General features: G+C 43.7%; 2 protein-coding genes across 12 annotated transcripts in view; both read left to right on the top strand.

Annotated features, from left to right (window-relative positions):
• Positions 1-1,586, top strand: part of xrn1 (5'-3' exoribonuclease 1) — a 97,411-nt gene extending 95,825 nt beyond the window's left edge. For all 10 annotated transcript variants that reach the window (XM_078205615.1, XM_078205626.1, XM_078205644.1 and 7 more), the window contains one exon: positions 868-1,586. The gene's annotated coding sequence lies outside the window, so the exon portion shown is untranslated. The remainder of the gene's footprint in view (positions 1-867) is intronic.
• Positions 1,587-5,992: 4,406 nt separating this feature from the next.
• The window catches only part of gk5 (glycerol kinase 5), a 65,679-nt gene continuing 46,900 nt past the window's right edge, over positions 5,993-24,771 (top strand). The window contains exons 1-2 of one of the 2 annotated variants that reach the window (XM_078205731.1): positions 5,993-6,802; positions 18,386-18,479. In XM_078205731.1, coding sequence (XP_078061857.1) covers positions 6,674-6,802; positions 18,386-18,479 — 223 coding nt within the window. In that variant the 5' untranslated portion in view covers positions 5,993-6,673. The remainder of the gene's footprint in view (positions 6,803-18,385; positions 18,480-24,771) is intronic. The other variant, XM_078205741.1, reaches the window with a different exon arrangement.

The raw sequence follows: 24,771 nt of genomic DNA on the forward strand, positions 1-24,771 counted from the left end.
TTTTCTTTGACAAAGTGCTCTGTTTTGCACAGTAAACAGCTTGTAAATCTTGACATTTCTTTAGGCATCATCTGAATAAAATTTTGTTTAGCTTAATTAGGATAATGATTAAAATGCCCCATGATCTGTCTGAATATAACAGTCCCATCTAACTAATGTTGAAGGGAATGGGTTGGGTGGATTACATCCCTGTTAGCTTAATTTGCTAAACAAAATGCTTTGGAATTTCTTTTTAGAAATATCAATTGAGACAATCTTGATATTAATGGTTAATTGCTTTAAGAGATTCTTCAAGCTGACCATCTTCTTTTGTGTCAACACAGCAGTTGTGCTTGCTCTGTCATAATAGAGTCTTTTACGTTTGAGTTCCTCACCCTTTCCTTTATTTAAATTATCCTCCTCTTTTACTGGGTTAAGTTTTATGTCCATATTTTGTGTTGTCATGAAAAATATTTATCCAACCAAGGTAGTGTGTTTTGCATTATTTCCTATTCTTTGCCTTGTTACTTATTCAGTCTCTCTTGTGGACGAGTGACATTGCTTGTTTTTTTTTGAGTATGCTAGACAGTAGTTGAGTCCAGTTATCGTGCATTTCATGCGGGATGAAAAAATATGGGATTCAATATTTAAAATCCAGAAATTTAAAAGGTTCCTTTGCTTAAATGTTCTCGAGTTTGATAAAACTAAGTTTTATTTTAGTACCTTTTTTTTCCCAAAACAGCAAGTGTTTCATGCTTTACATTGGTAAAACCTGGTACCTGTGTTTGAAATGGTTGTCAAAATGTCCTTCCTAGCTGTACTAAAGTGGTTTAAATACTGTAATTGAAAGTGTTAATTGAATTTTAATTGTGATTCATTTTCCAAAAGGTATTCCAGATCCATTTTTAGTGTCATCTGATGACCCATATTTGTCCACATCTGCCGATAGCTTATGAATTGCCATCAATCATCCAGGGAACATCTGACTCCACCCAACTGCAATCTCCCATCTACACGTGTGTGACCATTTTTATAAATTTCATGTAATTTTTATTCAAAACAGTCAATTATGTCCATTGTACAGTTAAAATACCAAAAGCCTGATATGTTCATGTAAAACAATGTATTTTATACGACTAAAGAAAAATTCAACTTCTGGTGTAGATGTTGTAGAAAGTGATTTAAGATTGTTTTATAGAAATCCGAACATTTAAGAATGATTTACTGCCTGATTTGTAGGTTCTATGCATTCATTTGTTTTTTTTTTATTTTAGAATACTTTAAGCATTTTATCTACTTGTGACACAAAAAACATTTTAATGTTCATCAATGTTAAAATTGTATTGCTTTTATGAGTACTCAATGTTGTATTAAAGCCTTTTCACATGGATCACACTGGGTTAAGAAAGATATACAGTGAAAGGAAGTTGATGGTGACACATTAATCATATTTATTGACGAATGTGGACTTTTTACATTTTGTGTATTCAACAATGGACAAGTTACTGGCTAATAACAGTACAATTCAATGTTGCACTTTCTGCTGATATGTATAGACAAGCTCAATATTACAAATAAAGCATTTTGTTACAAGTGTTCAAAATGTGTTGCTGACTCTGTTCTATTATTTAGTAATTTGTAACAACTTGGGAAATGTAGGATTAAACGAAGGTTGTTTGTGCATTTTACCATTTCCCTCAATCTCGTGTTCCATGACTCATTGCACTGAAATTTTATCTGGACCCTGTTTGTGCCTTTACTTATTGTGCAGTGTGTAATTTAACCCTAGGAAACTAATATATGTGTGGGGCACATTGGTGGTATAGATTCTGAGAGGCTATTTTACAGAGTGATTTTAGAACCCAGTTGTACAAATTATGTGATCCATCTACTTACTGTCTGTGCCCTGTCCTGCCCCCCTCGCTCACATTAAGTGCCAGTAAGGTGGTGGAAAGAAATTGCCACGTTAACAGCGTGCCTAGCAACCAGTTTGAGTGGTGTAAACAGTGACTTGAGAACATTGTATTGTCTGTCCTCCTGGTTCGGGAAGGTTACAATGGACCCCAGGATGTGAAGGAAGATTAACTTGTCAATTAAAGTGGGAACCTTTGTTGGCATTTTTCAGCAACTTGCTGACTCAGATATTCTATTTTTTTGCAGTTAAAGCTCTGAACCCTGTTACTGATGTGAAACTGCTCCACAGTCTTGGGGAATGTGTGCATCTTGCTCCCCCACATGCTCAACTGAAGGCTCCATAACCTTAATTAGAAAGGTCATTGACCTGAAACATTAACTCTGTTTCTTCCTCCTCCAATGCTGCTGGACCAGCTGAATATTTCCAGCATTTTCTATTTTTTAATTACTTAAAATTAGAGTTGGCCATTTGGGATGATGACAGAAAGTACTTCACTCAAAGGATAGTGGAAATCTGGATCACTCTTATAGAGTCAAAGGTTTACAGCATAAAAACAAGCCCTTTGGCTCAACTTGTCCATGTCGCCCTTTTTTTAAACTAAACTAGCCCCAATTGCCCGCATTTGGCCTGTATCCATCTATACCCATCTTACCCATGTAACTAAATGGTTTTTAAAAGACAAAATTGTACCCGCATCTACTGCTACCTCTGGCAGTTTGTTCCAGACACTCATCACCCTCTGAAAAAATTGTCCCTCTGAATCCTCTTGTATCTCTCCTCTCTCGCCTTAAACCTATGCCCTCTAGTTTTAGACTCCCCAACCTTTGGGAAAAGATGTTGACTAGCTGATCTATGGCCCTTATTATTTTTTAGACATCTATAAGATCACCTCTAAGCCATCTCTCCATTGCCTCCTCAGAAACTAACGGGTAGGACAATTTATAATGCTAAAAGAAACTCTCAGATTATCAACGGTTATGAAACCATGGTGGGAGGATGGAGTTGAGATGCAAATCAGCTATGATCTAACTGAATGTTGGAACGAGGCACAAAATGGCTGAAGGGTTTACTCCTGTTCCTATGTTCCATTAAACAGTTGGCAATATAATTTCAGACACTTTCGAGAAAAAACATTTACGGGATGTGGGCAATGCTAGCTCGGCCAAAATTTGTTGCCCTTGAGAAAATGGTGGTGAGCTATCATAGAAACCTTACAGTACAGAAAGAGGCCATTCAGCCCATCGAGTCTGCACCGACCACAATCCCACCCAGGTTCTACCCCCATATCCCTACATATTTTACCCACTAATCCCTCTAATCTACACATCCCAGGACACTAAGGGCAATTTTAGCATGGCCAATCAACCTAACCTGCACATCTTTGGACTGTGGGAGGAAACCGGAGCACCCGGAGGAAACCCACGCAGACACGAGGAGAATGTGCAAACTCCACACAGACAGTGACCCAAGCTGGGAATCGAACCCAGGTCCCTGGAGCTCTGAAGCAGCAGTGCTAACCACTGTGCTACCGTGCCGCCTTCTTGAATCACTGCAGTCCTTAGAGGTGCAGGTAAACCCACGCTGCTGGTTAGGGAGGGAATTACAGGATTTTGACCCAGCGACAGTGAAGGAACGGCGATATAATTCCGAGGATGGTGGGTGACTCCGGGGGGGGGGGGGTGGGGGGGGGGATGCCAAGCGATGGCATTCCCAAAACATGATTCTCGTATCAACAGGACTTGAAAGAACCAGCAGAGATACAATACCTGACATTTTAGTGAAAATGCAGTCTATTTGCAATCCATCCAAGTTATACAGTCGAGGCAGATTTTGTATATTTTTTTTACATCTGAACTACACATTAAATACTTCTTGCAAAAAAGATTAGCTAAACTTGTATCTAATGACCAGGGGTAGGTGATTATCACCACTGTGATGCTCCATAATTGTATTTTCATTATCTCCAAGATTATTGTGCAAAACTGTAGCTCAAGGATAGTAAGTCACACTTTAGTTTTATTCCAATCTTCTATTAGGACTCTGCTAGTTCATGGTGTACTTTATGCTGTTGATTGCATGTTGTAGGTCTGATCCGTGGAGCTTAAAAAAATATGCTTATCCTCTCCACAATTCTATCAATTACAGGACAAGCTTTTTTAAAAAACCACATATTCCTGTATAAAACATTGACTATTTAAAGTCACTTGTGAGATTGCTGTTATCTGCCTTTTTACCTCTGGTTCAGAATTTCACACTTGCCTCTGCTGACATTGCCTTGCTGGAAGAAATACCCATGAATACCCTACATGTGGATTGTGAAGAGGGAAAATTGTTACTTGCATGTAAAGTATCCCCAAGTTCTGCACAGTTGTAAAGCAAATCAGAGCAAGAGTTTTTAAGCTTATTTATTAGTGTCACAAGTAGGCTTACATTAACACTGCAATGGAGTTAGTGTGAAAATCCCCTAGTCACCACATTCCAGCATCTGTTCGGGTACACCTGAGGGAGAATTTCGCATAGCCAAAGCAGCTAACCAGCATGTCCTCCGGATTGTGGGAGGAAATCAAATCACCCGGAGGAAACCCACGCAGACAGAGGGAGAAGTTGCAGACAGACAGACTGACCCAAGCCAGGAATCGAACTTGGGTCCCTGGCATCGTCAGGCAGCAGTGCTAGCCACTGTGCCCCACTTCCCAAGAGCAGGGAAAGTGGCTGAAACTTGGTTTAGATTGGATTTTTATTTTGAAGGTTGGGAGAAAGCAAAACACAAAGGGTTGAGGAAGAATACTAGCATAGGAATAAAATGGTTGAAGCCATTGATGTTGAAGTTAGGAAAAGACACATCATAGGAAAAGAAGTGGGCCATTTGGTCTGTTGAACCTGTTCTGTTATTCAGCCTGTTGAACCTGTTCTTGGCTGGTCTGTGTGAATCTTATCTGCCTTATTTCCTAACCTCTTGCGTAACAAAAATCTACCACTCAGTTTTGACATCTTCAGTTGATCACCGCGGTGGCACAGCAGATGGCACATTGGCTCTATTCTCTCTCCACCGATGCTGTCAGACTTGCTGGGATTTTCCAGCGTTTTCTATTTTTGTTGGCATAGTGACACTTGGAAACTGAAAACGAAACCTGTTTTTTTGCACTGGATTTGATAACTAAAATTTTTTCAAGTTTATTTTTTATTAGTCTTACAAGTAGGCTTACATTAACACTGCAATGTAGTTACTGTGAAAATCCGCTTGTCGCCACACTCCAGTTGCCTGTTCAGGTACTCTAAGGAGAATTTAGCATAGCCAATGCACCTAACCAGCATGTCTTTCAGACTATGGGAGGAACCCACACAGACATGGGGAGAACATGCAGGCTCTCCACAGACAGTGGCCCAAGCCAGGAATCGAACCCGGGTCCCTGGAGCTGTGAGGCAGCAGTGCTAGCCACTGTGCCACCGTGCTGTCTGTTCATGGCATCTTCCACAGGACATCTCCCATAGTGTTTCACTGGCAGTGAAGTACATTTTGAAGTGTTGTAGGGGTTTCTGAGGGATGAACTGACACATGGCCCATGCCCTGAGTGTATGATTGTGTTCTTAAACATTGGGTGAGTGAAGGCTCTGGACATCTCCCCTTTGAGATGGCTTGATGTGTGTGTGGGGGTGTGTGAGTGGGTGGGTGAGGATGAATGTGAGAGTGTGTATGAGTGTGTGTGGATGTTTTTAAGCACATTGGGTGAGGAAGGACTCTGGGCATCTCCCGTTTAGGATGGTCTGATGTGTGTATGGACGGCAGGGGGGGGGGGGGGGGTGGTGGGATGTGAGGGACTGTCAGTGTGTGTGTGTTGTGGTGGGGGTGAGTGAGTGAGTATGGGTGTGTTTTTAAACACTGAGTGGGTGAGGACTCTGGGCACCTCCCCTTCAGGGTGGCCTGGTGTGTGTTTGTGGGGGGGGGGGGGGAGGTGGTTGAGGTAGTGTGTGTGTGTCAGTGAGTATGTGAGTGTGTGTGTGGGTGTGAGGACTCTGGGCACCTCCTCTTCAGGGTGGCCTGGTGTGTGTTTGTGTGGTGATGGTTGGGGTAGTGTGTGGGTGTGTCAGTGAGTATGTGGGTGTGTGTGTGGGTGTGAGGACTCTGGGCACCTCCCCTTCAGGATGGCCTGGTGTGTGTTTGTGTGGTGGGGGGGGGGGGGTGGTGTGTGTGTGTCAGTGAGTATGTGGGTGTGTGTGTGGGTGTGAGGACTCTGGGCACCTCCCCTTCAGGGTGGCCTGGTGTGTGTTTGTGTGGTGGGGGTGGGGGGGGGTGTGGTGTGTGTGTGTCAGTGAGTATGTGGGTGTGTGTGTGGGTGTGAGGACTCTGGGCACCTCCCCTTCAGGGTGGCCTGATGTGTGACGCGCTGCGTCACAGGAGGTTGTGAGTTGGGTGAGTGACCGGGGAAAAGGCGGCAGCAGCGGCAGACAGAGAGAGCGGCCCCGCTTCACATGGGGCTGGAGGCGGCGGCAGCTTAGCGGCTTCTCATCATGCCTGGGAGTTGCCGGGGAGAGGCAGGAGAAGCGCTGTGAGTGCGGGCCGCGGGAGCAGCAGCGACAATGTTTCACTGGGATACACTGACACCTCCCCGCGATACACACTAACAACTGGCAGCAGCTTCTCTCACAGCCAGTCCCGGTCTCTCTCTCTGTGTCCAATTCGCTAATTGGCCGCCCCCTCCCCTTCCCTTTTTAAGCAGCAGTTTGATGGCTCCTCCATCGCCCTGTGTGCCGGCTCTCTGACTCTCCTGCGGCCCGGGGATGGGTTCTGTTCGCAATGGTGTCCGCCGAACTGACTCCTACATTCTGGCTGTCGATGTGGGCTCCACCTCAATCCGCTGCCATGTGTATGACCCCGCTGCCAAGATCAAAGGTTTCAGCAGCAAGCCGGTAAGATGTGGGGTGGTGGGGAAAGGGTGTGGGGTGGTGGGGAAAGGGTGTGGGGTGGTGGGAAAGGGTGTGGGGTGGTGTGTCGGCTAAATCTGTGGGGTGTGGTGTGGGTGGTGTGTCAGGGCTAAATCGGGGCGGGGCGGGGCGGGGGGGGGGGGTGGTGGTTTGCCAAGGCTAAATCTGGGGGTGGTGTGTCAGGGCTAAATCTGGTGGGTGCTGGGGGTAAGGTGTTGGTGGTGTGTCAGGTCTAAATCTGGGGGGGTGCTGGGGGTAAGGTGTTGGTGGTGTGTCAGGTCTAAATCTGGGGGGTGGTGGGGGTAAGGTGTGGGTGGTGTGTCAGGGCTAAATCTAGTGGGGGTAAGGTGTGGCTGGTGTGTCAGGGCTAAATCTAGTGGGGGTAAGGTGTGGCTGGTGTGTCAGGGCTAAATCTAGTGGGGGTAAGGTGTGGCTGGTGTCAGGGCCAGATTTGCGGGGGGGGGGGGGGGGGGGGGGGAAGGTCACAGGGGAATGTTTGTGAAGGAAAGCTCTCTGTTTATCCCACCCTACCCACCTGTTCAACTTGTGACTGCTCCCAGTGTGTTCCTCCTGTCAACATTCCCTGCTGGATTAGTGAGGGAAAGCCTTCACCTTGCTGTTCCCTCACAAGCCACAGTAACACTAGGTTAAAGTCCAACAGGTTTATTTGGAATCACAAGCTTTCGGAGCGCTGCTCCTTCACCAGGTGAGTGGAGAGGTCAGTTTGACAAATACAGCATATATAGACAGACACTATCTATACTGTGTTTGTAAATCCAACTCTCCACTCACTTGATGAAGGTGCAGCGCTCCAAAAGCTCATGATTCCAAATAAACCTGTTCGGCTTTAACCTGGTGTTGTGAGACTTCTTACTATGCCTACCCCAGTCCAACGCTGGCATCTCCACATCACCCTTGCAGGACAGGATGAGGGTCAGGTTCTGTGGTAACTCCTCCAGGATTGAATTAATTTAATAGGATTCAGATGGAATATGGCCACTGATCGCAGGTTGCTGGATACATCCAGTCCTGTTCCTATCACCTTTTAATGAGGTGTGCTGGTGATGACTTTTTGTGCGTTTGTAATTGGAACCAACTTTGTAAAACTAAGTGCAATGAAGTTGGTTTAAACTTGATTGCATGGAATTTTTTTTTAACCACTTTTTTTTACAATGTTCTGTGAACCTGTCCTTTTAGGGGTGGTGGGGATGCCAGCAGTTTTGGCTCAATAAATCGGGATATAAACTGGGCTATCAATGGCAATGCTGAAGTACCTGTGTGTTCTGTGGTGGGATACTGCAGCTGTTTGACTGCCAAATATACAGGCTTATCAATTTTCACTCTCTTTCAGTTGTCTGAATCCTTGATATCAGGATATGGGAACTGGCTTATAAAATGTAACACAACCTTTGATTAACTAGGACTGACTATTTGCATGAATGTAGATGATAGTTTGAATAGACTGGGAATTGTGTGCAGCTGCATGTGTGATGTTTCCTGGTTATGTGTCAGCAAATGCCATAAAGTCCAATTGATAATTGTGCAAATGTGATAATTGGCAGCAAATCAAAGTACTTATGGACCAAAGGGTGATGAGTGCATGGCAGATATTTGGTTGAACAGGTTGAGTCCTTTACTGCTACCATTAATTGCTGTACCAGAAAGTTTTGTCTGCATAAATTTAAAGTGAACCTTTTGAATAAGAAGGAAAAATGTTGGAAGTGTGTGTCAGGGTCAATAAAAAGAAAAGGCTGGTAAAGAAAAACTAACATTTCTATTGGGTTTCTTAGTGGCTGAGATGGTGATTCACTCCTCTCTCAATGAGATGATCATGAGTTCAAGTCCCACTCCCTTGAACTAAGCTAACACTTTACTGCATTGTAGAGCTGGATGAGATGTTAAACTAAGGTCCCATTTGACCCCTTGTGTGAATGTAGGATGATGTGGAGATGCTGGCGTTGGACTGGAGTGGGCACAGTAAGATGTCTCACAACACCAGGTTAAAGTCCAACAGGTTTATTTGGAATCACAAGCTTTCAGGGCACTGCTCCTTCATCAGGTGAGTCCTTACCTGATAAAGGAGCAGTGCTTCAAAAACTAGTGATTCCAAATAAACCTGTTGGACTTTAACCTGGTGTTATGAGACTTCCTACTGTGAATGTGGAAGGCACTAGAGGGCATCTTTTTAAGAAGAGGGAAGTTCTCCCTGATGTCCCAACCAATATTTATCCCATAATTAACATAATAAAACTGATGATCCGGTCATTTGTTTCATTGATGTTCATGGAGTCCTACTGTGCACAAATCGGCTCCCACGTTTCTTACATTACAATGATGTCCACACTTCAAAGCACCCCATTGTGTGTAAAGTATTTTGGGGCTATTTGGAGATTGGGATGGGTACCAAAATGTTCAATTTTCTTCAGAATATTCTGAATAATAACGCACTTTTAGTCACCCCTGGGCTTTGTTTGCTCAATTATGGAGTACATCTAGCTTCTCAAGGGCAGTTAGGATTGGGCAATACATATTGACCTTGCCAGTGAAGCCCATATCCTATAAATTAATGCATTAAAAAAAATCCTTGCTGAACTAATTTCTAGAGCGTGTAAGCCATATTGACAGCACTGTCTGAAACTAAGCATGCTGTGTCGCTGAAGTTAAGACATTGTCTCACAGCTTGTTCCAAAGGAATTCACTAATTTTGAAGTCTGAAGTACCACAAAGAAATTTGGATCAAGATATTTTCCCCATCATAAACTCAATCCTTAATATTGAGCCAGCAATGTCCAAAGTACATTGGATACTGCCATGTTCCCTTACACCCTCATTTACAAATCACATACTTGGGGTTCCATTGTGAATATGGTGCATCTGTTGCAGAGTTTTCAGTTCCTTCTGTCTCTGACAGAAATTCTTGCTGAAAAAGGAGCCACAAATTGTTCCTTTTTGATATTTGAAGATCATTGCCTGAATAGTCTTGACTAGTTCACAGTGTTAGAACATAGAAAGCCACAGCACAAACAGGCCCTTCGGCCCACAAGTTGCGCCGATCACATCCCCACCTCTAGGCCTATCTATAGCCCTCAATCCCATTAAATCCCATGTACTCATCCAGAAGTCTCTTAAAAGACCCCAACGAGTTTGCCTCCACCACCACCGACGTCAGCCGATTCCACTCACCCACCACCCTCTGAGTGAAAAACTTACCCCTGACATCTCCTCTGTACCTACCCCCCAGCACCTTAAACCTGTGTCCTCTCGTAGCAACCATTTCAAAACAGTAGAAGGAGCGTTAATAAAGAATAATAAAGAATAATAAAGAATACTAAAGAATAATAAAGAATAAAGAATACTCGTGGCACCTTTGAAATCCTCAGGATATCACTAAGCACTTCATAGCTACTGAATTAGATCTAAAGTCATGTGACAATTGGTCAACACCAATGTTCTGCAAATAACACAAGGTACTTGACAAGTTTGCCATCTATTATGATGGAATTGATTGCAGAATGACTTTTCAGCCAGCACATTAGGTGAACAAGCTCCCCATGTTTCTTTGATCTTTGATGTCCAGCTAAACAGGTAGGCTCATTTCAGCCCTTCGGCCCACCAAGCCTGCACTGATTCCTAATCCTTAGACCCACTACTAATTGCCCATTTATGGCTTCTGTCCCTCTGTTTGCCTCCCATTCCTGGGTCTCTTGGGATAAATGTCAAGCTTCGGCAATGCAGCACACCCCTGATACTCCGTGCACTCTTCAGTGCATGCACTGGAGTCTTGAACCCATGTCCTTCTCACGAGTGTACTACCATGGAACTAAGCTGATGTATGTTGTTGTGTAAACCATTGATGTTTTTTGCCCTTGAGCAATTAAAGTTTTTTATTGTTTAATTTGCACTGCTGGTTATTGCCAATTTTTGATTTGATTTTTATTGTCGCATGTATTAGTAGACAATGAAAAGTATTGTTTCTTGCGTGCTATACAGACAAAGCATTCTGTACATGGAGAAGGAGAGGGTGCAGAATGTAGTGTTACAGCCATAGCTACGGTGTAGAGAAAGATCATATGAGTTAGCCCACCTCTTTCAAAGCTCATTGTCCTGATGGAAATAATGAGTTTACTATTGTATTTCTATACGGCTGATCCAGAATCAAAATAAGAGAGAAGGGAGGGCAAGAAATGAGCAATATTGAGGAAATAAACAAAATAACAATCTTGGGATAAAAGAAAACTTTGTAAATTTTCATTAAACCATATTGTAAGTTCTTTGTTTTAGCTGACCCATAAATTGTGTGATATGTTGTAAGTTTAGGTCTTGAATGATTAGTATAGACTGGAGGGCATGTTTTTAAAAAAAAAAATATGTAGAAACTTTCAGATGATTGTAGATGGTTTTAACTTAATGATGGATAAAAGTGCTAAGTTTTTTTTCAAATGTGCTGGAGTGGAACTCCTTCTACTGTTTTGCAAACTAATCAGAATAGTTTTTGGATCTGTTTGCAATTGAGGTTGAACTCCCACTCCTGTGGGAGTTTCAGTGTAGCTGAATAATAACCTTATTCACAAAGGTGCTTGGAATTTTCGATCCAGATTAGAGGTGTTGTTTTGAAATGGTTACCAGGGCTTCAGAAATGTTGGAGATCAGGGTTGATAATCTGTTCAAGGCAGCATTTGTGAATGGTTACACTTGTGAAGTGTTGACATATATAGTGACCTCGGATAATTAATTCTGACCAGCGAGAGCTTATGAAAACCATGCTAATTATTCAGTTATTTTAAAGATTACATCGTGATTTACTGAGACTGTGTTCACTGCTACAAATTCTTTGCATTGTGATTTTTCAGCGATTTAAAAAAATATATTTTTATAACTTATGGACAAATTCACAGTGACATGGGAACCATAAAAATGAATGAAAGCTGATTAACGGCTGCAGAAAAGCTAATACCTCAAGATCATCTCTGAATACAGGTCTTATGATGTGAGGGACAGGAGGCGTGCAAAATATCCACATTCCATTGTTCTATAGTGGGGCGAATGGAGAACTACCCTAAAGTTTTTAAAATTTATTTTTTCACAGGATGTATCTGTCGCCCATCACTGATTTGATTTATTATTGTCACACGTATTAGCATACAGCATAACTAGCATTAGCATAATTACCTTTCAGAAGGTGGTGACGAGCTGCCGCCTTGAACTGCTGCAGTCCATATGCAGTAGGTACACCCACAGTTCTGTGATGGAGGGAATTCCAGGTTTCCGACCCAGCGGCAGTGAAGAAACTCCAATATTGTTCCAAGTCAGGATGGTGTGCAGCTAGTGGTGTTTGCATGCATCTGCTGCCTTTGTTCTTCGAGGTGGTTGAGGTCACGGGTTTGGAAAATGTAGTCGAAGGAGCCTTGATGAGTTGTTGCAGTGTATGTTGCAGGTGGTGTACACTGGTGCCATTTACTTCTGTCATGGAGTGTGCAAATGTTGAGGTTGATGGATGGGATGCTGATCAAGTGGGCTGCTTTGCCCTGGATGGTGTTGACCTGCACTCATCCAAGTAAGTGGAGAGCATTGCGTCGCACTTCTGACTTGTGTCTTGTAAATGGTGGACAGACACTGGGGAGACAGGAGGTGAGTTACTCACCTCATAATTCCCATTCTCTGCCTTGCCCTTTTGGACACAGTATGACTGGTCCAGTTCATTTTCAGTGGTATCCTCCATGATGTTGGTGGTGGGGGATTCAGTGATGGTAATGCCATGATTGAATATCAAGGGGAGATAGTTCAATTTCCTCTTGTTCGAGATGGTCATTGCCTGGCACTCGAGCGTTACTTGCTCCTTATCAGCCCAAGCCTAAATGTTGTCCAGGTCTTGCTGCAAATAGCCGGGGACAGCTTCAGTGTCTGAGTTGACTAAACTATAGCTTGCATTAATATAAGAGGAGGTTATTATGTTCTGAAACCATAAGGGTATTTTGGGGCTTTGTGGAATGTTGTCTCTAGGTGGTGTTGCTTTACTGATGAGGGAGAATGTCACGGCTATACAGAGGGAGGATACCTTGGTGGGATCATGCAGTGAGGCCATATGGGTAGAACTCGGGAACAGGAGTGGTACAATCACACTGTTGGGGTTGTACTGCAGAGCTCCCAACAGTCAGTGTGAAGTAGAGGAACTGATATCTCAGTGGGAAGATGTAAAAACAACAGGATTGTTGTGATGGGCGATTTTAACTTTCCCAACATAGACTGGGATTCCTGTAGTGCCAGGGGCTTGGACGCGGAAGAGTTTGTTCAGTGTGTCCAAGAGTGCTTCTTGAGGCAATATGTAGATAGCCCTTTCCTGAGTTGGACTATCTTAGACCTGGTTCTGGAAAACAAGCCTGGATAGATGATTGATGCCTCAGTGGGGGACCATTTTGGGAACAGTGATCACAATTCTATAAGTTTCAAGACACTTGTGGAAAAGGATAGAAGTAGCCCCAGAGTGAAAGTACTAAACTGGGAGAAGGCTAACTATGACATCAGGAGCTAGGGAATGTAGACTGGGCGTGGCTGTTTCAGGATAAGTCCACATCCGATATGTGGGAGTATTTTAAAAGTCAGTTGTTAACAATTCAAGTATGTCCTTGTAAAAATGAAGGACAAAGATAGCAAGATTCAGGAATCCTGGATGACAAGAGAGATTGTGAGTTTGGTGAAAGAAGGAGGTATACATAAATTTCAGGAAATTGAAAACACATAAGGGATGTAGGGATATGGGAGTAGGGCCTGGGTGGGATTGTGGTCGGTGCAGACTCGATGGGCCGAATGGCCTCTTTCTGTACTGTAGGGTTTCTATGATTCTATGATGAGGCTCTTGGGGAATACAAATATAGCAGGTAAGAGCTTAAACAGGGACTTAGGAAGGCAAAAAAGGGCCATGAAATGTCTTTGGCAGGCAGGATTGAGGAGAATCCCAAGGCTTTTTATGCAAATATAAGGAGGGAAAGGGTAGGTCCACTCAAGGACAGTGGAGGGAATTTGTGTGGAGCCAGATGAGGTGGGTGTAGTCCTTTAACGAGTACTATGCGTCAGTATTCACAAAGGAGAAGGATGTAGTGGATGGTGAGTATAGAAAAGAGGATGTTGACATTCTAGGACATGTTGAAATTGAAAAGGGTGAAGTTTTTGAAAAGCATTAAGGTGGACAAGTCCCCAGGGCCAGATAGGGTCCAACCCAGAATACTGAGAGGCGAGGGAAGAAATTGCTGAGGCCTTGGCCAAAATCTTTGTATCCTCTTTAGTCACAGGCGAGGTACAGAGGATTGGAGAGTAGCTAACATTGTTCCTCTGTTTTTAAAAAGGGGAGAAGAGACGATCTGGGGAATTACAGGCCTGTGAGCCTTACATCAGTGGTGGGGAAATTATGGGAGAAGATTCTTAGGGACAGGATGTAATCACATCTGGAATAGAAGAGACTTATAAGCGATAGGCAGCATGGTTTGTGAAGGGGAGATTGTGTCTCTCAAACTTGATTGAGTTCTTTGAGGAAGTGACAAGTAAGATTGATCAGGGCAGTGGGTGTTGTATACGTGGACCTTAGTAAAGCCTCTGATAAGGTTCCACATGGCAGGCTGATGCAGAAGGTGAAGTCATATGGGATCTGAGGTGAGCTGATAAGATGGATACAAAACTAGTTTGGGCATGGAAAGCAGAGAGCAGCACTGGAAGGGTACTTTTTTAACTGGAGGTCCATGACAGGCAGTGTCCACAAGGATCAGTGTTGGGGCCTCTGTTTGTAATATATATAAATGATTTGGAGGAAAATGTAGGTGGTCTGATTAGTAAATTTTGCAGATGATACAAACATTGGGAAGCAGCGGATAGTGAGGAGGATTGTCAGAGGATGCAGCAGGATATAAATTGACTGGAGACCTGGGGCGAAAGATGGCAGATGGAATTTAACCCGGACAAATGTGAGGTGATGCAATTTGGAAAGTCTACTGCAGAAGGAAAGTATACAGTAGAGCCCTTAGAAATATTAGGATACAGAGCGATCAAGTCTGCAACTTAGGTGGACAAGGTGGTCAAGAAGGCATATGGTATGCTGGTCTTCATCGGTCAGGGCTTTGAGTCTAGGAATGGAAAATCATGTTGCAGCTGTATAAGACTTTTGGTTGGGCCGCATTTGGAGTATTGTGTACAATTCTGGCTGCCACACTACCAGAAGGATGTTGACACGTTGGAAAGGGTGCAGAAAAGATTTACCATGATGTTGCCTGGTTTGGTGGATATGGACTATGAAGAAAGGTTGAACAAACTTGGATTGTTTTCATTGGAGTGTTGGAGGATGACCGAGGTTTACAAGATTATGACAGGCTTGAATAGAGTAAATGGTCAGTCTTTTTCCCATGGTCGAAGGGTCAATTACTCGGGCATAGTTTGAAAGTAAGAGGGGTAAAGTTAAAAGAGATGTAAGGCGCAAGTTTTTCACACAGGGTGGTGAATGCCTGGAATGCGCTGCTGGAGGAAGTGGTGGAAGCAGATTCTATAACAATGTTCAAGACGCATCTGGATAGATACTTGAATAGGCAGGGAATAGAGGGATATGGACCATGTAGAGGCAAGAAAATATTAAATTAGAGAGACATCTGTGTTGGCACAAACTTGGTGGACTGAAGGGTCACTGCTATACAGTTCTTTGTTCTTTCTTTGTTCTATCCTGAAAATTTTAAATATTTCCCCCGTTTTAATTTTATTATGCTCCGACATTTTCGAATGCACCACAGCAGCAGTGTGCACCATCTGCAAGATGCATTGCAGTAACTCTCCATGTCTCCTTCAACAGAACCTTCAAACCATGACCTCCGTTTCTTGGAAGAACAAATGCAGCAGATGCATAGGGACACCACCAAGTTTCTCTCCAAGCCACACTGCATTCTGACTTGGAACTATATTGCCGTTCCTTCATGGCCACTGAGTCAGAATCCTGGAATGCTCCCTCCCTAAAGCACTGTGGGTGTTCCAACAGCAAATGGCCTGAAGCACTTCAAGCATTCTCAAAACCAATTAGGGTTGAGCAACAAATGCTGGCCTTCCTAGCAACACGCCCATCCTAAGGGCAAATTTTTTTAACAACTCCTACCTTGCAACATAGATTACTGAAGTACAACATTAAAATAAAATGCCTGCTCAAATTTCAAAGCAATTTCTTCCATAGGAAATCTAAACCCGAATGCACATTTGTTAATTTGTGAATTAAAATGTTTTGCATCAACACCAGTTGGTTCAGCTATGTGAAAAGAACATAACATTAAATATAGGAACAGGAATGGACCATCAAGCCTACTCCACTATTCAGTACGATCATAGCTGATCTTCAGCCTGACTCCCAATTTCCTTTCCACTCTCTGCTTCCCTTCACTGCGTTCCTTCATTGTCACTGGGTCAAAATCCTGGAGCTCCCTCCCTAACAGCACTGTGGGTGTACCTACACCACGTGGACTGCAGTGGTTCAAGAAAGCAGCTCACCACCACCTTCGCGAGGGCAAATTGCAAATGCACAAAATATTCTGGCCTCGCTGGTGACACCCACATACCGTGAACAAATTTTTTTTCAAGTCCAAAAATCTGTCAGTTTTAACCTTAAATGATTTCGATGATGGAACATTCACATCTCCATCCTCTCAGGTGAAGAATTCCAAAGATTCACAATGCTTTGAATGATGAAATTTCTCCTCGGCTCAGTCCTAGGTGATCAGCCAGTTAACCTGAGACCGTGCCCTTGTGTTCTGGATTCCCCAGCCAGGTGAAATAACAACTCCCTTCCGAATCTTTGTATGTTGCAAATAATCGATGGTGGTCTATTAAATAGATTGGCAAATGGTTGGCTACAGACTATAGTGAGTAGTGATGCATGTTCAAGCGTCAACTGGCTGAGAGTCGCCAGCTACCAGGTTCACTGCTGAGGACACTGTTTTTTAATATTTATAGATAGTTTTGAAGAATGTTAATTGGCAGTGATAAATGATGTATACCAAAAACAAATTTAGAAGCTCCTTGACCAGTTCAAATAGTGGGTGACAAGTGGCAGATGCAGTTTAATACCAATGTAAACTTGGAATAGGGAAGGTTGATGTGGATTTTGTGCTAATTGGAAATGTATTTGAGGTATCTAAGAGGGAGTTACATATTGGATTTAAAAGATCCCATGGCAGTTGTCTGGACGTTCTTCTCGGTGTCCTGGTCAATATTCACCACACAACTGATCAGTATTCATTGTTGCTGTGGGATCTTGCTGTGTGACAATTGGATGCTTCACTTCCTATAACCATGACTATACTTCATTGACTCCGAAGCACTTTGAGATCTCTTGAGGTCATAAAAGGTGCTATAGAAATGCAAATTGTTCTCAGAACCTTAACCTAGCCTATCTATATCCTTTTGTAGTCTCCATATGTCCTCTTGACAACTCGCTTTCCTACATATCTTTGTGTCATCAGCAAATTTAGCAACCATGCCACCAGTCAAATCATTTGTATAAATTGTAATGAGTTGAGGCCCCCACACTGATCCTTGTGGTACAACATTCATTGCATCTTTCCAACCAGAAAATTGCCCAATAATGCCTAATCTTTTCTTTCCTGTTAGTTCGCCAATCTTCTATCCATGCCAATATATTATCCCTACAGCATGAGGTTTTATTTTCCGTAACAACCTTTGATCAGGCACATCTCCATTTATAGGGCCCTGTTATTTCCATACAGGAAGAACACGTACCCATATTGCGTCTATTTCAGCTAAACAAATTAAGTGATAACCATTCACTGGTTCATTCCTCGGGGCAATGCCTTGAGTCAAACTGCCTGGTTTAAATACTCAAACAATGCTTGACAATTAATTGGCTATCATCATTAACTGGTGCATTCGCCATGGCAATCAGAGCTCTTTTCTCCTACAGTATAAAGTTGTTGTTTCCCCGACATTGGTATTCTTGCAAACGTCCTGGTGAGTGCAATTTGAAAAACTTCGACAAGATGTATTTTTTTGGCAATAATCAAGGTTGATGTTGGCAGATCTGCAGAATGTTAAATCTGTGATGTGTAAATTGGCATCAAACCCTGAACTGAGTGAATGAAATGCAGCATGTGGTACAAGATTGCTGGGAAGTTTCCCTTTTGGTCCCAGCATTGAGTAGGGCCCTGTCCCCAGATTCGGGTGACTTTGAACCTGTAACAATTGGTGCAAATGCATTGATGGTTTCTTGCTTCATTTCAGCTACCCTGCCTTGAACAGCTACTGGTATCAAGGCATCAAATATTGGAAAATAGCTCGTCTTCCAATGTATATTTAAATTGTTGAGGCTTGTTTATAACACTTGCTGCTTTGTTAAAGTAGTTTTTATTTACAAATTATCTTTTACAGTTTTTGACGAATGCCTATGCTGTACTGTTCTTTGCTCTGAGTCCGTTCTTGTGTTGTCTGCATTGCTATGTGCTGCTTTGTGATTATGAAGCAGTCAGTTGCTGTGAGAATACCTTTTCAGAAACCCCTTTCCTGAGTTCGCCTGTTGCTTTTTATTTTTCCCAACAGATTAAAATGTTGTATCCCAATCCTGGCTGGGTCGAGGTGAATCCCGACGCAATGTTTGAACAATTTGTTGCTGTTGTGAAAGAAGCAGTTCAAGGTAAGGAGAGAGTTTTCAGTGGAGTAACTCTTTGGAGGTTTAATTTTAAGTCTAGTTTGTACATATTATTTGCAATGTTTTCTGTTTCACGCACCACAGTGTGACAAAGTACGGCCAGCAACCTGCTTTTCTGTTCTGAACTCCCCCCATCTGACTTTGAGACTGTGCAGCCTTTTATTTTTCTATAGAGAAGCTTCTGTCTCCGGCAGTGACCTCGGAGATCACCCAAGTGGAGGAATCTTGGCTATGATTTCAGCTTCAGTACATAGCCTACCCCAGTATAGGTTACACACTATTGAGACGTGACATGGTAGCACAGTGGTTAGCACTGCTGCCTCATAGCTCCAGGGACCCGGGTTCGATTCCCAGCTTGGGTCACTGTCTGTGTGGAGTTTGCACGTTCTCCCCGTGTCTTCATGGGTTTCCTCCGGGTGCTCCCACAGTCCAAAGATGTGCAGGTTAGGGTGATTGACCTTGCTAAATTGCCCCTTAGTGTCCTGGGATGCGCAGGTTAGAAGAATTAGCGGGTAAATATGTGGGATTACGGGGATAGGGCCTGGGTTGGACTGTTGTTGCTGCAGACTCAATGGACCAAATGGCCTCGTTCTGCACTGCAGGGTTTCTATGATTACATGAACAGAAATGAATTATCAGTAACTTCTGGAACATTATTGGAAGGATGTGATTGCACTGGAGGAGGTGCAGAGGAGATTCACCCAAGATGTTGCCTGGGATGGAACAGAAGAGAGGTTGCGTAAGCTTGGGTTGTTTTCGTTGGAGTAGAGAAGACTGAGGGATGACCTGATCCAGGTGTACAAGATTATGAGGGACATGGACTGAGTGGATAAGTAACAGCTGTTCCCCTTAGTTGAAGAGTCAGTCACAAGGTGACATGGATTCAAGGAGGTTTGGGGGGATGTGAGGAAAAACCTTTTTACCCAGAGGGTGGTGACGGTCTGGAATGTGCTGTCTGGGAGGGTGGTAGAGGCGGGTTGCCTCACATCCTTTAAAAAGTATCTGGATGAACACTTGGCACATCATAACATTCAGGGTTATGGGATTAGGTGGGAGTTCAGTGAGTGTTTCTAATGTGTCGGTGCGGAATCGATGGACGGAAGGGCCTTTTCTGTGCTGTGTGATTCTATGATCCTCTGAAATCAGTTGCATTGAAGGAACTTTCAAGAGATTCAGTTGTGAATATTAGTCATGATTTGTAAAGGTAAAAGAAGGTGCAATGTCTGACTCTTTAGGACTGGCCAAAGGCAGATCCTTGCCTCATTGTCTGCCCGTAGACGTAGACAGCACAGGCCCTTCGGCCCTCTATGTTGTGCCGAACTTTGTCCGAAACCAAGATCAAGCTATCCCACTCCCTGTAATTCTGGTGTGCTCCATGTGCTTATGCAATAACCACTTGAAAGTTCCTAAAATGTCCGACGACTCTATCACAGCAGGCAGTCCATTCCACACCCCAACCACTCTGAGTAAAGAACCTACCTCGGACATCCCTCCTATATCTCCCACCATGAACCTTATAGTTATGCCCTCTAGTAACAGCTACTTCCACCTGAGGAAATAGTCTCTGAACGTCCACTCTATCTATCCCCCCTCATCATTTTATAAACCTCTATTAAGTCGCCTCTCATCCTCCTCCGCTCTAAAGAGAAAAGCCCTCGCTCCCTCAACCTTTCCTCCTAAGACCTACCCTCCAAACCAGGGAGCATCCTGGTAAATCTCCTCTGCACTCTCTCCAATGCTTCCACATCCTACTTATAGTGAGCTGACCAGAACTGCACACAATATTCCAAATGTGGTCTCACCAAGGTCCTGTATAATTGCAGCATAACCCCACGGCTCTTAAACTCAAACCCCCTGTTAATAAACACTTCACCTTGGTTTGCTATTACCTTCCACTCTTAAGGGGACAGGGCAAAGAGGCAGATCCCAAGTCTATCTGAACTGGAACAGGAATTGAATCTGTGCTGTTTACATTAACCTGAACCTCGTGTTAGCCATCTAACCTATGAAGCTGACCAGCAGGATCGTGTGTTAAAATGGTTTTTAACACACAATCCTGCTCCCATGCCCACATGTCTGTCCTTGGCCTGCTGCAATGTTCCAGTGAAGCTCAACGCAAACTGGAGGAACAGCATCTCATCTTCCAGCTAGGCACTTTACAGCCTTCCGGTCTCGACATCGAATTCAACAACTTCAGATGATTTGCCCGACCCCACCTCGGCCCCCTTTGTTTTCGTTCTATATTTTATTTTTTTACTGTACCCTACCTTTTTATTTCTTTATGGTCTCTCTGCATTTTTCTTCCACTCTTTCCTTCCCCCCCCCGCCACCCCCTCCCTTCCCTTACCTTTTCTTTCTCCCCCCCCCCCCCCCCCCCCCCCCCCCCACTCCACTTACCCTTTTCTACATTTTACCTCTTTCCCATTTCTCCCCCTCCCCCAACATCCCCATCTGTTACAGCTTCTCTGCCGTTTGGCCGTTCACACCCTTTATTTCCTCTGTGGACAGCTATTAGTAGTCTTTTCCTCTGGTTTCTGTGGCTATGATTCATGTTTCATTTCCTCCCCCTGCAGTATAAATATCTCCCACTTTCTACACCTTTTTAGCTTTGACAAAAGGTCATCTGGACTCAACGTTAGCCCTTTTCTCTCCTTACAGATGCTGCCAGACCTGCTGAGATTTTCCAGCGTTTTCTCTTTTGGTTTCAGATTCCAGCATCCGCAGTAATTTGCTTTTATTATAAAACACATTATGGCACTGAACCACTTAAGGAATTATTAGATCAGGTGGTCAAAAGCTTGATGAAAAACAGAGGTTTTAGAGTGTCTTATGAGAGGAAAGTGAGGTCGGAAGGAGGAGAGATGTAGGGAGGGAATTCCAGAGCCTTGGGCCTGGCCGATTGAAGACACAGCTGTGAATAGTGGGGCAATTATAATTTGGAATGCACAAGAGGCCAGAATTAGAGGAGTGTGGGGCTGGAGGAGATTGCAGAGAAAGGCCTGGGTGAGGCCATGGAGTGTTTGAAAACTAGAATGAACATTTTAAAATCCAGCTGTTGTTTGACTGGAAGCCAATATAGGTCAGTGAGCACAGGGGTGATGAGGCAAAGGAATTTGCTGTGAGTTAAGACCACAATCAGCAGAGATTTAAATGACCTCAAGTATAGGGGGTGGACTGTGTTGAAATTGTTGAATGTAGAGGCCACAAAAGCATGGATAAGGGTTTCAGCACAGGGCGAGATGAGATGGAGATGCCAGACTTTCAGAAGTGAAACTTTCACAACCTTTGTTCCATGCAATCACTTCCTGTTTATGCTTAAATGAAATGAGGAACAGATGACATTACAAGTGCTTCAGGGATCTCTCCAAGATTGTACTGCCTTTATTTCATTTGGAGAAGTGTCCGTCTCTAGCCATGACCCTGATGACCTGGGTAAAACTTGGAATTCGCTACAAGCAGGAAGCTTAGCGAAAATTCCATGAAAACCTCCGAGAACATGGACTTTGGTTTTTAAGGCGTTAGGAAAGAAATGAAAAAGCAAGACCTCAAAAGTAGTCATCTCAGGGATTACTCCTAGTGCCACAGGCTAGTGAGCATAGGAGTAGGAGGATTGAGTGATTGAACACATGGCTGGAAAATTGGTTAGGGGGGAGAGTGTCAGATTCCTGAGGCATTGGGACTGGGTTTGGAGCAGGTGGGATCCTGTGCAGGATGGATGGGTTGCACTTTAGCAGGACTGGTACTAACATCCTCACAGGGAGATTAGCTGGTGCTGTTTGGAGGAATTTAAACTAGATTGACAGGGTGGGGAGAGGGATGGGAACCTCGGAGGGAGTTCAGATTGAAAGCAAAACTGGTTAGAGGAAATAGAAAAGTAGTACATGAAATTTGAAAGCAGCTAAAGGAAAGGCAAGCAACAAATAGTCAGAATGTGGAAAAATACCAAGCAGGACATGCAGTATTTGCAACAGTTAGATAATCTGAAAGCACAAATAGAGGTAAATTGGTATGATTTAATTAGAATCCCTACAAACCAAAGTATTCCCACAGTGCAGAAAGAGGCCATCCAGCCCATCGAGTCTACACCAACTCTCCGAAAGAGCATCCCACACAGCCCTCCCTTCTGCCCTTTCCCCATAACCCCTTGCATCTACCATGGGCAATCCACCTAATTTACAGATCTTTGAACTGTGGGAGGAAACCAGTGCACCCAGAGGAAACCCATGCAGACATGGGGCGAACGTGCCAACTCCACACAGTCACCCAAGGCCAGAATCGAACAGATTAGAGGGTAGCTAATGTGTACCCACTTTTCGAAATGGGAGGTAGAGAGAAAACCGGGAACTATAGACCAGTGACCCTAACATCAGCAGTAGGGAAGTTGCTAAGAGTCCATTATGTATCATCAGACAAAGTCAGCATTTACAAAAGGGAGATCATGCTTGACAAATTTACTGGAATTCTTTTGAGGATGTAATTAGTAGAGTTGAAAAGGGAGAACCGGTGGATGTGGTTTATTTAGACTTCCAGAAGGTTTTCAACAAGGTCTCACATGACAGATGACTGTGTAAATTTGAAGCGCGTGGGATTGCAGGTATGAGATGGATAGAAAGTTGGTTAGCAAATGGGAAGCAAAGAGTTGGAATAAATGGACTTTTACCAACTGACAGGCAGTGACTAATGGGGTAAGAACAAAGAAAATTACAGCGCAGGTACAGGCCCTTCAAGCCTACACCAACCATGCTGCCCGACTTAACTAAAACCCCCCACCCTTCCGGGGACCATATCCCTCTATTCCCATCCTATTCATGTATTTGTCCAGATGCCCCTTAAAAGTCACTATTGTATCTGCTTCCACTACCTCCCCTGGCAATGAGTTCCAGGCACCCACCACCCTCTGTGTAAAAAAAATAAATAAAAATAAATAATCTGCCTCGTACATCTCCTTTAAACCTCGCCCCTTAAACCTGTGCCCCTAGTAACTGACTCTTCCACCCTGAGAAAAAGCTTCTGACTATCCACTCTGTCCATGTCTCTCATAATCTTGTAGACTTCTATCAGGTCGCCCCTCAACCTCCATCGTTCCAGTGAGAACAAACCAAGTTTCTCCTCATAGCTAATGCCCTCCATACCAGGCAACATCCTGGTAAATCTTTTGTGTACGCTCTCCAAAGCCTCCACATCCTTCTGGTAGTGTGGCGACCAGAATTGAACACTATATATTCCAAGTGCGGCCTAACTAAGGTTCTATAAAGCTGCAACATGACTTGCCAATGTTTAAACTCCATGCCCCGGCCGATGAAGGCAAGCATGCCGAATGCCTTCTTGACTACCTTCTCCACCTGCGTTGCCACTTTCAGTGACCTGTATACCTGTACACCCAGATCCCTTTGCCTACTCTTAAGGGTTCTGCCATTTCCTGTATATTTCCTATCTGTATTAGACCTTCCAAAATGCATCTTACTGCAGGGATCTGTGCTAGGATTCCAACTGTTCACATTATATATTAATGATTTGGACAAGAAACCTAAATGTATTATCTCCAATTTGGGTGGGAGGGTAAACTATAAGGAGGATGCAGAGATGGTTCAGTGTGACTGGACAGGCTGGGTGAGTGGGCATATGCATGGCAGGTGTAGTATAATGTCGATTAAAAATGAGATTATTCCCTTCAGTAGCAAAAATCGGAAGGCAGATTATTATTTAAATGGGTGTAAATTGAGAGAGGTGGATACTCAGCGAGACCTTGGTGTCCTTGTGCATCAGTCGCTCAGATACAACAGGCAGCAAAAAAGGCAAATGGTATGTTGGCCTTCATAGCAACAGGATTTGAGTATAGGAGTAGTGATGTTTACTGCAATTGTATAGGGCATGAATGAGGCCACACCAGAGTATTGTGTGTAGTTTTAGTGTCCTTATCTGAGGAAGGTTGCTCTTGCTACAGAGGGAATGCAGTGAAGGTTTGCCAAGCTGATTTCTGGGGTGGCTGGACTGTCATGTAATCCTAACCGATTTAAGTCGGTTAGGATTATATTCATTTGAGTTTAGAAGAGTGAGAGAGTTGAATAGGGTAGATTCAGAAGGAATGTTCCTGGGGGGGGTGGGGGGGGTCCAAAACTTGGGGGTCATAGTTTGAGGATAAGGGGCAAACATTTTAGGACTGAGGTGAGAAGAAATTTCTTCACCCAGAGGGTGGTGAATGTGTGGAATTCACTACCGCAGAAAGTAGTTGAGGCCAAAACATTGTGTGATTTCAAGAAGGAATTAGATGTAGCCC

This window comes from Mustelus asterias, chromosome 3 (genome assembly GCF_964213995.1).
Source record: "Mustelus asterias chromosome 3, sMusAst1.hap1.1, whole genome shotgun sequence".
Classification (NCBI taxonomy): domain Eukaryota; kingdom Metazoa; phylum Chordata; class Chondrichthyes; order Carcharhiniformes; family Triakidae; genus Mustelus; species Mustelus asterias.